Source organism: Ursus arctos, unplaced genomic scaffold, assembly GCF_023065955.2.
Source record: "Ursus arctos isolate Adak ecotype North America unplaced genomic scaffold, UrsArc2.0 scaffold_24, whole genome shotgun sequence".
Lineage (NCBI taxonomy): Eukaryota > Metazoa > Chordata > Mammalia > Carnivora > Ursidae > Ursus > Ursus arctos.
This window is the reverse complement of record NW_026622919.1, coordinates 14,333,033-14,349,689: the sequence shown is the minus strand read 5'-3', so window position 1 is coordinate 14,349,689 and position 16,657 is coordinate 14,333,033. Positions and strand designations below refer to the sequence as shown.

The 16,657-nt window shown below is 41.3% G+C and overlaps 1 protein-coding gene across 10 annotated transcripts in view; it reads right to left on the bottom strand.

Moving 5' to 3' along the window:
- The window catches only part of TEX2 (testis expressed 2), a 99,922-nt gene that overhangs the window by 34,420 nt on the left and 48,845 nt on the right, over positions 1–16,657 (bottom strand). For all 10 annotated transcript variants that reach the window (XM_057318060.1, XM_057318057.1, XM_057318059.1 and 7 more), the window contains 2 exons: positions 2,531–2,731; positions 1,069–1,408 (listed from right to left, as the gene is read on the bottom strand). In XM_057318060.1, the coding sequence (XP_057174043.1) occupies positions 1,069–1,408; positions 2,531–2,731 (541 nt within the window). The remainder of the gene's footprint in view (positions 1–1,068; positions 1,409–2,530; positions 2,732–16,657) is intronic.

Genomic DNA, 16,657 nt, shown 5'->3' with positions numbered 1-16,657 from the left:
CACTCTAATAACAGCTCATTTTTTAGAACAGTTTTTATTCTTCTCTAAGACAATTCAGAGGAACTGAAAGCCATGAAGTCCACGTGGTTAAGTACCTTGTTCTTTTTCCCTGGTCATCACTTAGCGTCAAATATGGAACTGCCACACCCCCAGAGAAAAATGGAAAGTGGGCAGAAAGCTAACTGTTCGCCCAGAGCTCACAGCAATTCCAGACCTGTCATCTTTCACTCAACAAAGGTTTTTATCAAGCACTTTCTCTGGGCCAATTCCACATGAAAAGAAGAATGAGACATAATCCCTGCCCTTGAATTTGGGCACCTAGGCAAATAAATCACAGCTCTCTATAATAACCATTGTAACTGAAGCATGACCAAAGGACTTTCGGGGCAGAAAGGAGGAGGTGATTACCTCTGCCCAAGAGGGCCCCAGTACTAACTTTCATAGGTAGTGTCCTCTGGGCTGCCTCTTGAAGAAATCCTTGAGGGAAGAGCATTCCAGGTAGAGGGAGGACAATATGCAAAAAGCGATGACAGGGCCCAGTATGTCTGGAGAACACTGAGAGGTTCAGTGAAGGCCCAAGTGGGGTACATGGGGCAGGACAGGAAATGAGCAGAGGCTCATTTATCAGTACAAATGTGAGTTGGGAGGCCAGAGGACTATGCATTTCTATGGCGATCTCAGGCTTGGAGAACCATGTTCAGGGCCGGGAGCTTGCGAACACTAGTCTGATATGCTGTCCTGACTCACCTGCCTCCTTATCACAACCAGGGTTCTCTTAATAGTTTCTTCTTTCAGAGAAGTCACAATATGTACAAATAAACATAATCCTAAGGAACCAACAAAGACAAAAAATCATCCATCTGCAAGCTGTTCCATCACTGGTTAAATGATCCAGTACAAAGGGTTACAGTGATCAGCCTAAAAGGTAACTGAGTCATGAGAACACTCCTTAGGTGGCAGACAGTCATCAGTTCAGGGTGGGCTTCCTTCCTTCCTACCTGGGAATCTCTCTCCATTCTCCTATGGACCCTTTAAAAATACTTAAGCATTTAGCACACATGTCATTACCTGGTTTACTTCCACAGACACCATGTGGCTTCTTGATTTCGGACTTCAGTTTAGATGCCAGAATAAACCTCCTAAACCACTCCTCTTTCTCTCGGCCAGTTCTCCCAAAGAGATAGAGTATCTGATCTCGCTGGCCAGATCTTGTTCCCTCCTGAGGATGGGGTGGCTTCTTAGGGTCCTCGCTTCCCAGCTCTCTCTCAGCTGGAGGCTTTTCTTCAGAAGTCTCTTTATCAGTCTGGGCCTTAGACATAAAGTCATCTTGTCGACCAAGCTCGATACAAATGGGGTACTTTTTATTCCAGATTCGTTTTCGAGCCAAACTTTTGGGTACAAGATAAATCTACAGGAAAGGGAGATATGATAATTAACATACAAAATTAAGAACTGGCCACACTGTGCGTTAATATTATGCAAACACAAACGCAAATTTATAGCCTTTTCGACTAAAATAATGAGTATAAAATAATTACCACCTGTCTACAACATGCCTACAGAAACTGGGATAAATTTTTAGAAGTGACTTGTTATTCTTCACACTCATTCCAGAAGTAGATGTTTAAGAATTCTGCGAGAGTTACAAGTATCTGTAATTTTTAGGTAATAAAAATTATTTATCAGGTTATCATCAACTAAGTTTCATTACCCTGGACCAACCTTAAATTTGAAAAAAAAAAAGAAAGAATTTATCAAACTGGATCTGGATGGGAAGCTCAAGTTAAGAGTGAATTTACACAAAAATTATTTTAAATACTTCTGTCATTTGGAATAAACTTAAAGATCACTCGCATGAGTTTTAACAATAGAATGCCTATAGCTTTTTGGAATAACAAACAATTTACAATTCTCAACAGTAGTATATAACACTTCTCCAATGTAGTTATTTTGCATATCCATAATTTTCATGTTTACAGAGTCTTCATTCATTATTACCCTAGCACCACTACATGTAGCTTTTTGTTGGACCGAAAAAGTTAACTCTCAAAGTCAGATGAGTATGTTATGCCTTTGTTCCTCAAAGTGTGGTCCATGGACCACCAGCAGCAAGAGTATCACCTGGGAGCTCATAAAAATGCAGATTCTCAGGCCCCACTCAGAGTTGCTGAAATAGAATCTACATTTAAAAAGATGCTTGGGGGGTGGAGGTGATGGGTATTAAGGAGGGCACATATTGCAATGAGCACCGGGTGTTATATGCAAATAATGAATCACGGAACACTACATCAAAACTAATGAAGTACTGTATGGTGACTAACATAATAATAAAAAAAAAATAAATAAAAAGATGCTTGGGTGATTTGCATGAAAGGTAATGCCCTAAATTACACATACACACACACACACACACACACACACACACACACACAAATACACACACACACCCTTTTGAGGGGAGGAAAATGCAGTGAAACAAGATTCCAAATGCTTTTCTTTCATTTCAGTTTCTCAAATTAGCCAGGCTCACCTTGCTGTCTGAAAGGTCGTAGATTTTCTGGCTGATGTAGGTAACCTCCGGCTTTGTTTCGTTGTAGCTTGCCCTCCTGGATATATTTTTATTGGGCTTTGAAAGTCTTAAGGTGCCACCCTCAAGTCGAACAAAGACTGAATGTGTTAAAGTTGCATGGTAAGTTTCTGGATCATAGTTGTAAATCTCATTCATCCATCCCTGATGGAGAAAAACTTCCATGAGTAAAATTAGAATAAACACAAATCTTATTCAATACAAAAGTGAAGACCACTGAGGTATCCATATACAGGACACTGAAACCAAACCTGAGCGTGTTGCAAGTGTCAACTCACTGGTGACTAGAGGTTGTTGAGACAGGTGCAAAGCTTGAAGGATAATCATCTGGAGCTGTAATCCGCTGTTTCTGATAACTAAAAATCTGGATTTGGGGGGATAATGATAATGTCCATTTCTGTAAATAAAAGGCTCTTTTCTTTCTTCCTTTAAAGATAACAAGCAAATCAGGAAACTCAAATGTAAATACAGCAAGTCTTTCAGTCTAACCTTCTCTAGGGGTGAACAATCCCACCCAGTCTGGCCTTCTTAAATTAGCCAAACTCATCCTCTTCTCAGCTCACCTGTAAACCATCTTTGGAATATCACAGATCATACTAACTCATGCTACCATTCCAGAACTGAGACCTACCACTCCATTTCTAGCTCACTGAAATCACACAGTAAGGCAGATGATCAGAAATTAGTCATTAAGTATTATAGATATGTTCAACAGTATCTTAAAATCCAAAGATATGTAGTAACTTAAATGAGTAAAATTATGCCCCAGGTCCGCCCTCAATCAACATAAATGTACTTATACATTGATCTTCAAAATGAGCACACATATTAAAGTGTATGGACAGTGTACAAAAGCCTAACACACCATAAAATTATGCTAAAGCTACTCTCATAGCGATGTTCAATATTCATCATTTAATACTTTACCTGCCCCACAGTCCTTTCTCAGATGATACAGTGGCCCAGATCTTTTTAAAGGAAGTTCTCCAGGGAATTTTAATTGATTCTGTTCCATACCCCTCATTTTCTTTTTTTTTTTTTTTAAGATTTATTTATTTATTTGGGAGAGAGGGCATGTGCACATGGTGGGGGAGGGCAGAAGGAGAAGGAGAGAGGGAATCTTAAGTAGACTCCCACTGAATGAGAGGATCAATGCAGGGCTCAATCGCACGACCCTGAGATCATGACCTGAGCAGAAATCAAGAGTTGGAAGCTTAACCAACTGAGGGGCCACCTAGGCGCCCCTTCACTCCCCTCATTTTATAAATGTTTTTGAACTGAGCAGAGAGGTACTAAAAATCACAATGCAATTGGGAATTCATTCTTTTCAAACGAATGGCCATTTCCGCAGTGAGTACTGGAGTCTCACACTTAAGTCTTGACCTGAGACTTTCTGCAAATGCTGAATCCTTAGAATTCTATTTATTTATCATACATTCATCAAAACATGTACTGAGTCTATGTGCCAAGTAATCTGTCAGGAATTGATACAAAGATTTTAAAAGGGACAGGATTTTTGACTCAAGGGTGCTCCCAAATCAGTTGAGAATTAGGTCTTCATTTTACCATGTGACAACCCTGTTGGAGTAACCATGAAAAGGTCGTCACGGAGAGTACCGACTGTAAGTAAAAACAGACAAACACACTTCGTCATGGGGTGTGTGTGAAACTTATGAGACAATTACATAGTTTTATATATCTTAGTAGGGTTTTTTTTTTTTTTTTGCATGAGTTAGGAGTAGCTCTCCCTCCTCCCAATGCGTCGCTGCATCTATTAAAAATGTTTAATGAGCAAGCCAGTGGCCATAGGAAGAGGGTGTAATCTAGATGTTACAATGATCAGAGCAATGAAATGAAAAAGGGGACAAGCAACACAGAGAACAGTGGGGCCTGAAGTGGACTGTAAAGTCTCAGCATCGGTTTGGGTGGGTTTATTTCGCTAAGTATAGAACTAAGGACATTCTTTGGTTCATAGTTTTTTGTCTTTTTCCTTAGTCTGTTATTATGATGAAGTATATTCATTGATTTTTGAATGTTGAACCAGTCTTGCACTCTTGGGAAAATTATGTATTGGTCATGATGTGCTGAAGTTGGGTTACACCAGCTCACAAGAGCGAATTCTACATATTCCTTCCTGACTCCATGGTCAGTGACCTCACATTGGTAGCTTACAATTGGCCACAGTGGGGGGAGTTTTGTTTTTGTGGGAGTTTTTATACCGTAGAAATCAGTGAACAGTACAAAGAGGGTTTCCCCCTTGATCCAGAGAGCCAGTTTAGCAGCACAGTACTATTACTATCCTTTTTATACGTTGCAGAATTTAGCTTGCTAATACTTTGTTCATTTGTCCAAGTTCATAAGGGAAATTGGTCTACAGTTTTCTTGCAATATCTTTCAATATTAGCTAGTCTCTTAAAATGAGTTCAGAAGTATTCCTTCTCCTATTTTCTGAAGAGTTTGTGTAAAATATTTCTTCCTTAAAGGTTTGGTAAATTTGCCAAGGAAGTCATCTGGGCCTGGAGTTTTCTTTGTAGAAAGGTTTTAAACTATGAATTCCATTTCTTTAATTTCTACTGGAAACTAGGCTATCTATTTCTTCTTGAGTGAGCTTTAGTAGTTTGTGTCTTAGAAGGAATTTGTCTATTTCATATAAGTTATCCAACTTCTGGGCATAATGTTGTTTGTAATGTTTCCCTATTATGCTTTTTAAGTCTATAGAGTCGAGTAATATTCTCTCTTTTAGTCCTAATATTGGTCATTTGTACTTCTAAAATAAGTACTTAATGCTATTAATTTCCCTCTAAGCACTGCATCAGCTGCAACTTTTGGTATGTTGCATTTTCAATTTCATTTGATTAAAATATTTTCTACTTTCCCCCATGACTACCTTTGGACCAACAGGCTAATGAGAAGTATGTTGTTTAATTTCCAAATATTTGGGAATATCTTTCGGTTACTGATTTTTAGTTTAATTTCATGATGGTCAGAGAACATGCTTTATATAATTTCAGTTCTTCTAAATTTGTTAAGCTTTTATGGCCCAGAATATGGGGTATCTGATGAATGTTCCATGTACATTATAAGAAATATGCATTTTCTATAAATATATTTGTCTTTTTAAACAATGTTTGTCTAAAATGTTTCAAACAACATTTTTGCTAAAGATCTCCTGGCATATAATCCACAGGTTTTTTTTTTTTTTACACAAGTTGGTTGCAAAAAATACTTTCTTACCTAAATAGGTTTACTAAGTCGAAAGTTCTAAAGGCAACTAGATTAATAAAGAACTTGAAGCAGATCTGATTTTTCTGGGCTGCTTCAGAGCCATGCCCAAAGCCAAGTTGTATGTACTTACAGAGCTACTAAAATCAAGAAGAATCCGCGGAGGGAGGGATGGAAGGGCTGGTGCTTACGAATTCCTTAGGGCCAGAGAATGACAATGAAATTAAAATAGCAACTTCTATCAGGGTCACTTATGAGCCATTTAGCCATACAGTCCCCACTAGGGATTGCTCTTCTTGAATTATTTCCTTCTGAGTGTACATCTCCTGCCTAGAAGAGAGGCTATTTGAGGATACACGGCATGTGCGATACCCTCTGTGGGGTCCATAATTACATCTAAGCTGAGATGTTAAACCTTTTTTTACTGATTCTTGAGTTACGATAATCATAATGTCATATAAGTCAAACATTTCCACAATAATATCTCCACGTAAAAGATTTTTCATTTGTTCCTAGCTATGTAAAATTACAGTAGACATGTAAAAAAGTCAATAGAATTAGTTTTGGGCAAAATACTCAGCATTATAGCTGTCATCTGGTCATCACCAGACTAGAAAGGCTGAAAGGATAAAAAAGATAGGCATATTATGAAGTTATTCTCAAATAACAGGACAGTCTCTGAGAAATGGAGTAATGTGAGCTGTAGAGATTTTCCCCTTTTGAAACTCCTGAGACTGCACAGGTTAACTGATTTATGAATGAGACATTTGGGAATAAAAGGTTGTTTCTCTCCAATTGCTTTCATTTTGCCTTTCCTTTCCTAATAAGCCAGAAAATGCAGAATTCTCCAGGGAACCACTAATCACTGTCCAATGAAAATATAATATGAACCATAAATATGCATCATGAAAATACATACTTTTAAGTTGTCTAGTAGCCATAATAAAAGGAGGAAAAAAGCAGGTGAAATGTATTTTAACAATGTATATTATTTAACTCAACACAGTCAACCCTTGAACAACATGGGTTTGAACTATGCAGGTCCACTTAAGTGCAGATTTTTTTCAATAAATACAGTAGACTACTGTAAACGTACTTTCCCTTCCTTATGATTTTCTTAATATTTTCTTCAGCTTATTTTAAGAATATGGTATACAGGGGCGCCTGGGTGGCACAGCGGTTAAGCGTCTGCCTTCGGCTCAGGGCGTGATCCCGGCGTTGTGGGATCGAGCCCCACATCAGGCTCCTCTGCTATGAGTCTGCTTCTTCCTCTCCCACTCCCCCTGCTTGTGTTCCCTCTCTCGCTGGCTGTCTCTATCTCTGTCGAATAAATAAATAAAATCTTAAAAAAAAAAAAAAGAATATGGTATACAATACATATACTGTACAAAATATGTGTTAATCAACTGTTATTGGTAAGGCTTAATGGTCAACAACAAGCTATCAGTAGTTAAGTTTTGGGGGAGTCAAAAGTATAAAAGGATTTTCAATTGCACAGGGGGTCGGTGCCCCTAACCCCCACATTGTTCAGCTGTCAACTGTATATCCAAATATTATTTCAACATAGAACATTAACAATTATTAACTATATTTTACATTCCTTGTTTTGTACTAATTCTTCAAAATCCAGCACATATTTCACACTCAGAGCACATCTCAGTTTGAACTAGCTGCACGTCAGGCGTTCAACAGCCCCATGTGGCTAGTGGCTACTGAATCAGCACGCATCCAATTCATAGGTTCTGGCTTTTCGAACCTAGACACCTGGCTCAAGCAGAATGATCAAAATTCTCCTCCCTTCTCTTGCTGACAATTCCAGGATTCTAAATTTTATCTTCTTTTAAGTAATCTCTACGCCCAACATGGGGGTCGAACTCATGACCCCAAGTTCAAGAGTCACATGCTCTACCGACTAAGCCAGCCAGGCAACCCTCTTGCTGACACTTCCAACACATGCAGTTTTATGCTGTGTTTTTTTGTTTTTGTTTTTTTTTAAGATTTTATTTATTTATGTGACAGAGAGACAGCCAGCGAGAGAGGGAACACAGCAGGGGAGTGAGAGAGGAAGAAGCAGGCTCCCAGCGGAGGAGCCCGATGTGGGACTCGATCCCAGAACGCCGGGATCACGCCCTGAGCCGAAGGAAGACGCTTAACGACTGCGCCACCCAGGTGCCCCTATGCTGTGTTTTACTAGGTGCTTTACCAAATTACACAAGAGAAGATAATCTAAGTAATCTCCAGATGCAACATTCAATCTTAGAAATTCAAAACCACTTTATTTATTTATTTATTTATTTATTTATTTATTTATTTATTTTAAAAAGATTTTATTTATTTATTCGACAGAGATAGAGACAGCCAGCGAGAGAGGGAACACAAGCAGGGGGAGTGGGAGAGGAAGAAGCAGGCTCACAGCGAAGGAGCCTGGTGTGAGGCTTGATCCCAGAACGCCGGGATCACGCCCTGAGCCGAAGGCAGACGCTTAACCGCTGTGCCACCCAGGCGCCCCTCAAAACCACTTTAAAAAGCTAACATGCTGGGCGCCTGGCTGGCTCAGTCAGAAGAGCATATGACTCTTGATGTCAGGGTTGTGAGTTTGAGCCCCTTGTTGGGTGTGGAGATTACTAAAAAAAAAAAATAAACAAACTTAAAAAAAAAAAAGCTAACATGTAATCTTAAAAACTAAGGAATAAGAATAAAAGTAACCTAAGTAAAAGGCTGAAGTTTTTGAAAACTCTTACAGTTCTATGAAGTCATTAAAAGATACTCAATTTATGAACAAACTTACATTAAGTTTTCAGCTTATTCCTCTGTTTTTCAGTAGAAAAGAAGACAGGCCACAGAGGCACACGTGTTAGGACACAAGCACTGCTTCAGCTCATCTGTTTATAGGATCACCTGGTGAAGAGCCATCGCTCTGTACTAGTCTAACGAACTGCTGCCCAGTTACTATTCTTAGTAAACTCCCTGTTTCTGGTTAACAAGAGCAACCATTTCCAGTGCTTCAGGGATATGCTCTCGACCCAGCAGCCTGAGCTCCTACCCAAGCCAGAGAGCCAGTCCTCCAGAGTTCTTGCTGGGCTGCAGCCCATGACCCCCCAACATGGCCACAGTTCCAAGATGGTATGTGGTCGTCCTTTGCTGACTGCTCCGACAGATAACAAACAGGTCACTCTCTACCACTTGCCAAACTGCAGAAATACTAGAACAACCCGATTTAGAGGCATGTGGAAGAGAAAAGAGAGTTTCAAGTCCTACACAGTTCAGGAACAAAAACCCACACCTGCCCCACGAGAGGACACTGGCGCGAGGCAGGGGTAGGCCTAGGAAGAGAATCCTCAGGAAAGGTTCCGGGGGGGCCAAGCCTCCTTCTTCTGGTCTGGGGCTGGCTTGAGCCTCCTCCTCCCCACCAGCTCCTTTTGGAACCACCAGTGGCTGCGTTCCAACACAAAGGGCCCTGTGGCTTCTCCTTCCTTTTATCTTTACATTGCCTGCTTCCTACGCTACCATTTTCTTTTCTTTGTGTTCAGGAGCTATCAGAGGCTAAAGCCCATGGCTGTCAACAAACAAACACAACCCATGAATCGGGATTTCAATTGCGTGTCTATTGCGGACAATGACTGTTCGCTTCAGTAAGGCCTGACCCTTGACCCTACATGACAGACTGCTAGTCAAAACACACGCGCTGCAAGCCACCCACAAACATTAGCAGAACTGCTGAGTCTGACACACCTGCATTCCAATCTGCTTCACCACCTGCTAGCTGCCAAGTTGGATGATGCTTATCCTTAGGCCCTCAGTCTTCTTGCCAGTGAGAGGGTCTAACGTGGCTTACTTCCCAGCTTCATGCCTCCCCGGCCCCACCTCACCCTCTGCTCCAGCCGCAATGAACTTCTCCATGCTAACTTTATGGGGGTATAATTTGCATATATAGTAAAAGGAATAAATCTTACCCACGAGATTTGTAAGATACTAACATTCGTAGTAATAGCTGACATTTGAGCTCATTTTATGATCCAGGCACTTCAGGTGCATTAGCTACTTCTGCCAATTACCTAAGGTTTTCTAAGTGAGCAAAACGGTGAGAGACGTTAAGTGATTTGCCTAAAGAGGGGTTAAAAAAAAAAAAGTGGCCCGGAAAGTGGCAAATCCAGGACTTGAACCAAGTTCACCTGACTTCAAGGCCCAGCCTCCTATCTCCCCTCCATGGCAGGGCCCACCTTCTGTCTGGCTAGTCCTCCCCCAGGTCATGGCAAAGGTGACACTTCTCCCAGGAAGCCTCTCTGATCACCTAGGCTCTGTTCTCTAACACCTTCCTCCTATCACTGTATCTGTTAATTGCCTGGTCTACTTGAGTACAAACACTGCAAGACAAACAGAGTTGTAACAAATGTTCGTTGACTGAATACATGAATGTAGCCTAATTCAGATGGCGCCCGTGAGGATTACATGAAATCTGTATGTAAAGCACAAGTGTAAAGCTGGTGTGTCCTTCACGGCCTGTAAGTATTGTTCTAGCTGCGTAAGTGGAGAGAAGCACAGAAGGAGCTGAGATCCTACCAAGTGCAGAGAGTGGCAGAGGTTACTTTGAAGTAGAAGGCTTGATCATTGCTCCCAAGGAGAAAACCAAGTTATAACTGCACAGAACAAGAGAATAAGTAACCTCGGGAAGAATCTTAAAAGATGTTAAAGCTTTTCAGGACAGAAACTGAATTAGCTACTTCTCTGTAGCACAAACAGGTTGGTGTTTTGACTGGTGCTCAGGTTTCCTGACTCCCATGCAGTGCTCCTTCCAGAACATTACAGGCTTGGATAGGAAACCTTGAGAGACTCACAGAGGCTGCTACTTGACCTGCATCAGTCAGGCATCCAGGATGCTGATGGACATTGGGAGGCTTGGGCCAAGAGGTGGCCAGCCATGATTCTCCTGCCTCTGTCCCATAATGCACTGTACCGACCCCAAACCATGCAGGCTGCCCTTGCAGAAAGTGGTCTCGAAATGCAAACCCTATTCCCTTTGATACCATCAATCGCCCAACTTTTTCCCGCAGCTTGACTAACTCCTTGGATTAAGCTGCAAATGGAATTTCTAGACCTAAGCAATCAAATATCAAATCTTGAGAGCAGTGAAGCAACTTCAAGGTCTTCCCCCAGGTCCCCACGTAGTGCCCAGCTGTCTACTGCTCAGCTGTTCTACAATTCTTAACCCACCATTTCTTACCAAGTAAGATATTTTTCCAATTTTATTTTGTTATGGGACATAGGAGTGGGTATAAAGAGATATAGTATATAGTTAGCAACTCATTCCATTTCAACAGTTCAAACTAAAAAACTCAGAGATGCTCTCAACCCACACTAAAGCAGCTCAGACAAGCCTTGTTTCTCTCAGGGGCTGGAACTGTTGAAGTGGAGACAGTGCATGCACTGGGGGACAATGACCACAGTCAGCTGGGCTGCAGCTGTCTGGCCCACAGACTAGTCCTGTGATCCTGTCTGTAAAAGGTCAGGGGTTTCTCTTCAATTCTCCACTGGAATCAGAAGCCATAGCTGGCTGAAAGTACAAACCACAATCTATAAAGGGATTCATTTAATGCTTGGAAAGATTAAAAGCTGCAATTAACCTTTTGCAAAATAATAAAGCCTGGAAGAACTACTGTTGTGTTCACTTTCAGTTACAGCGCCAGTCAGGAGGTCAAGACCAATGCTCTCTCTTGGTCAGCTTGATGCTGTGTTGACCAGAGCACTGTGCCAGCCCTCTGGCCCGAGGAAGCAATGGGGCTTTCTCTATCTTCAGTGTCGTGTGGGCTGACATCCTGCTGTCACATGGCTGTGCTGGCATCTGAAGCTGCCTGTCACTCAGCTCCCCTGCATCATTCCTTCATCTAGCCTATCAGGGAAGGAACAAATCCTAAACGTACGGACAGACCCAGGGCCTGAGTCCCCTGCTGCTGGAAATCCTCTCTGAGGCTGATAAAAAGGCGATTACTTTTCTTTTGTCCCCAAAACTAAAGCATAAGCAAGATTTTTCTCTGCAGGTTTTGACTCTTTTTGATGTATTAATGGTTTAGAACTGCAGTCATCAGTTAAAATGTGATTTCACAGATCATGGACTTACAGACTATGGCAGGAACAGTCTACTTAAATTTACAGAACTTTAGATACAAATTTGATTTTACCCATAAAAGACAAAAAAACCTACAGACATAGAGACTTCATACTCTGAATGACAGCCTCAAGCCAATAGTCAACATTCAAAATAAATGCTACTCAAAGGAACCATCAAAAGAAAAAAAAAAGCCCATTAGGGGAGAGAAGCACCAGCATCAATGCCATCCACATCTAACTGCCTGCTCCAAGGTCACCTTCACGGCCATGTCACTAGAAGCAGTGGAGTCAGAGCTAAAGCCACAGACTCTGCCTGGCAAAATGGCCTTTATCTCAACTCTTCCATCCTTCAGGGCAGCATCTACCCAATTCAGGGGACCAAAGAACACTTTTTAGAATGTACTGGCAAATAGTAGGAGAAGTAAGAGAAAACGAGCATTAAAAAAAACAAAAACAAAAAAAAACCAAACCCCACAAAAAAACAAAAACAAAATAAGAATGTTTTTTAGAGAGGGAGAAAGGGGAAGGGCAGAGGGAGAGGGAGAAAGAATCTCCAGCAGATTCCACACTCAGCGCAGAGCCCAACGTGGGGTTCGATCTCACGACTCTGAGATCATGACCTGAGCCAATATCGACTTGGACATTTAACCAACTGAGCCACCCAGGCGCTCTTGAGCATTCAAATTTGACAGAAAATAACATGATCTCAGATGAACCACTGAAATAATCATGGTCTGATTTATGTTAACAAATGATAAACATTAAATCATATTAACAAGTTTTGAAATTATAAGACAATAGATCAGCAAGCCAATAAATTAGTAGCCTCCATACTTTTTAGATCACACATCCTATCAGCTAAAAAATTTTGAGTATATACCCACAATACATCCATTTACTTATAAATTATATACATGTTCCAATATATTACAGCTTTTATAAAAAGTAAAAAATAGAAATTAAGAGAAAAAGATGAAATAATTAGGCTTTTGGTAATTTTTACTTTTTCCTTTCTGATAGCTTTGTACTCTCTTCAGCTGACACCTCAATGCGTAATGTTTATATTTAGAGTGAAGCTCATCACTAATGATGAAGGATAAAATCCACATTTCAAATAGTCTTGTTGGTAATTTCTAAGGATTTTGGCAAAGGTCAATAAATGGTCATCTGTATGTTAAATATTAGCAGGGCTTATTTACTTTCTTAGAAAGAATAAAAAATATATACAAATAGAAATTTTAATACTTTCTTCTTGGATAGTGTCTTCAGCAACCCATCTTGGAGACCATGGAAAAGAAACAAAAGAATAAAACAGAGTTCACAACAGCGGCCTCAGGAACCAACACACCAACATGCTCATGCTCTGGCGCCATCTTGTTGGCAACCTCCTTGTCTTTCGGGTACAGCAAACCTCTTCTTAGAGTCTAATGATTGGGGCACCTGAGTGGATCAGTCAGTTAAGCATCTTTTTTTTTTTTTTTAAAGATTTATTTATTTATTTATTTGACAGAGATAGAGACAGCCAGCGAGAGAGGGAACACAAGCAGGGGGAGTGGGAGAGGAAGAAGCAGGCTCTTAGCGGAGGAGCCTGATGTGGGGCTCGATCCTGTAACGCCGGGATCACGCCCTGAGCCGAAGGCAGACGCTTAACGACTGCGCCACCCAAGCGCCCCAACATCTTTTTTTTTTTTTAAGATTTTATTTATTTGACAGAGAGAGAGAGAGAGGGAACACAAGTGGGGGGGGGTAAGGGCAGAGGGAGAAGCAGGCTCCCCACTGAGCAGGGAGCCCCGTGAGGGGCTCGATCCCAGGACCCCTGGATCATGACCTGAGCCAAAGGCAGATGCTTAACGACTGAGCCACCCAGGCGCCCCTAAGCATCTGACTCTTGATTTCCGTTCAGGTCGTGATCTCAGGGTTGTGAGACTGAGCCCTGCGTCAGGCTCCACGTCCAGTGTGCTGCCTAAGGTTCTCTATCTTCCTCGGGGTGCCTGGGTGGCTCAGTCAGTTGAGTGTTGCAACTCTTGATTTCAGCTCAGGTCATGATCTCAGGGTCGTGAGATTAAGCCCCACATTGGCTCTGTGCTGGGTGTGGAGTCTGCTTGGGATTCTCTCTCTCTCCCTCCCCGCCTCTCACCTGCATACCTCCCACATGCCCCTCCCCCCCCCAGACTAATTATTGTACAATAAGAAAAGTCTTCAATGAACTTAGTACTTTTTATACATTAAAATAAATTTTAGAGGTTAAAAGATATCTAGCATTGACATTTTTCATGGTTAATACCTTACTCTTCCAAAAAACATGATTGAAAATTCTCAGACCCACTATGCCCACAGCCTATCTCCTCATTCCATAGATGAAGCCTGCAACAAAACTAAAACACAAGGTCCTGGAATACCTAGCCCGAATCCAGAATATGTTTTCTCAAGGAAATGATGCTATAAACTTAGTCATATTTAAGTGAACCGGAATTACTGTTTAGCCATGCTGTAAGCTAATGAGTTGAGTGGGAAATCGGCAAAATGTTGATAATTGTTGAAGCTGAGGCTGGTCGTTGGGTACATGGGGTTTCATTATGCTATTCTCTTTACTTCTGTATATAATAGACATATTCTACAATATAAGGTTAGAAAATAAAAGCTCAAGAAAAAAATTGTTCTGGAGTCACTTGACTTCCTTAACCACACTGTTCCTATGGAATTCAGGAAGCATTTTCTATACAGTTGCTCTCCAACCAACTTTAAAACGTGGGTACCTGCTTTTAAGTGAGGGCTGCCTGCACCAAAACATCTTACCTGGTATTTCTCAAGCAACAAGGGACACTGGGAATTAGCCATGTTTATAAAAGCCACCCATAAAAACTCAAGTGACCCCATTATGGGAGCAGGATACTTTCAGTTCAGTATAACGTAGAAAGAAATGCTTTTTTATTTCTTGTACTCACTGTATTGGGGGTTATAAGACAGCAACAAAAAGCAACCCAAGTCTCTTTTGGTTGTAATGGGGCTGTTCTCTCCTTAAGACTTGCACACTCGAATTTCTTAAAGGAAAGAATTGCATGAAATTGAGATTAAATTTACAAGTTTGAATTCCTTCTCAAAATTTATAATGTTCTCCCTACAAAATTATTTTTACATGACAAAACCAAAGGCTGTATTTAGGGACTGCAATGATTTAAAAAATCTATCCCTCTTACTAAAAATCTAAATGTGATATAGCCTAAGGAAAAAAGGCTCTCCAAAATTCATGGCTATTAATCTTGCAATGGTAGAAACATAATTTTAACTGACCTTCTGGGCCACATCTTTTTTTTTAAAGATTTTATTTATTTATTTGACAGAGAGATATAGAGAGCCAGAGAGCACAAGTGGGGGAGGGAAGGGAATGGCAGAGGGAGAAGGAGAAGCAGTCTCCCTGCTGAGAAAGGAGCCGGATGCGGGGGTCAATCCCAGAGTCCTGGGATCATGACCCAAGCTAAAGGCAGACACTTAACCGACTGAGCCACCCAGGCGCCCCATGGGCCATATCGTTTAAAAAGAGACAGATTTTTTTTATGCTTACATTAAAATAATTTTAGAAAAATTTAAAAAAAAGAGAGAGAGAGAGACATATCATCAATCCGGAAACCAACATTCTACTGTTGTGTTCTGCGGGTGGTTTGTAAGCCTGCGATAAAGAATTTACCCACGAATATAATTCAAAACTGCATGAGTCATACACTAAACATACATCCAAGAACCTTACGAAATCTTCAGGAAGCTTATCATCACAGACATGTGGAAACATCAGTGTACAGGAATGGCACTGAATTAAGTACATTCCTGGACAAGTGACAAGTACATTCTTTTTTTTTTTTTTTTTTTTTTTTTTTGAGATTTAATTTATTTATTTGTCAGAGAGAGAGAGAGAGGACGTGCACAAGCAGGGGGAGCAGCAGGCAGAGGCAGAAGCAGGCTTCCCGCTGAGCAAGGAGTCTGATGCTGGGCTCAATCCCAGGACCCTGAGATCATGACCTGAGCTGAAGACAGACACTTAACAGACTGAGCCACCCAGGCTTCCTGTGACAAGTACATTCTTAGAGAAGAAGCATCCAATTTGTTTAAGAATGCTCAGCAAAAACAAACATCCCAAACGCAATGCTGACTCTAAATGCCTCATTCTCCCCATGCCCAAATCCACTCTTTCCCAGGGTCCCCAGCTCAGGGTATCTAGCTAGTCACCCAAAATAAAATCCCCAGAAGATTACCACACAGGGGTTGTTGCTCCAAACGAAGTCTTTGGGACTCTGCAGCACACCTGAGGCTCTGACTTGTGCTAACGGACGCAGACTGTCAAGCTTGCAGTCACATTAGTGTCTCCGAGCATTTTGGTCTTCCCCCCTCGCTCTCACGCATTCGACTTGTCACTTGGTGCCTGTGCAGCCACCTTTCTCCTATTTGCTGCTTCTCATCAGCAGCATGAATGTATGAAATCATAACGTATGAATTGCCAAACATTAAGAACAAGCAGGATTTGGAGGAGGTTCTAAGAGTCGTTCTGCAGACTCGGTGACAAGTGTTTGGCCTTACAGAGGTTTTGACTGCTTCTGTCCCAGACGAGAGAGCTGCTGACTGGCAGGGTTGAGTGAGAGATGGCAGAGGGTCATGAGGCCTAATCAGCCACAAATCAGTCTTTGAGAACAGCTACTACTTGGCTGCTAACCAGGGACTCTCCATCCCGTATACTCACCACTGCAGCACTGT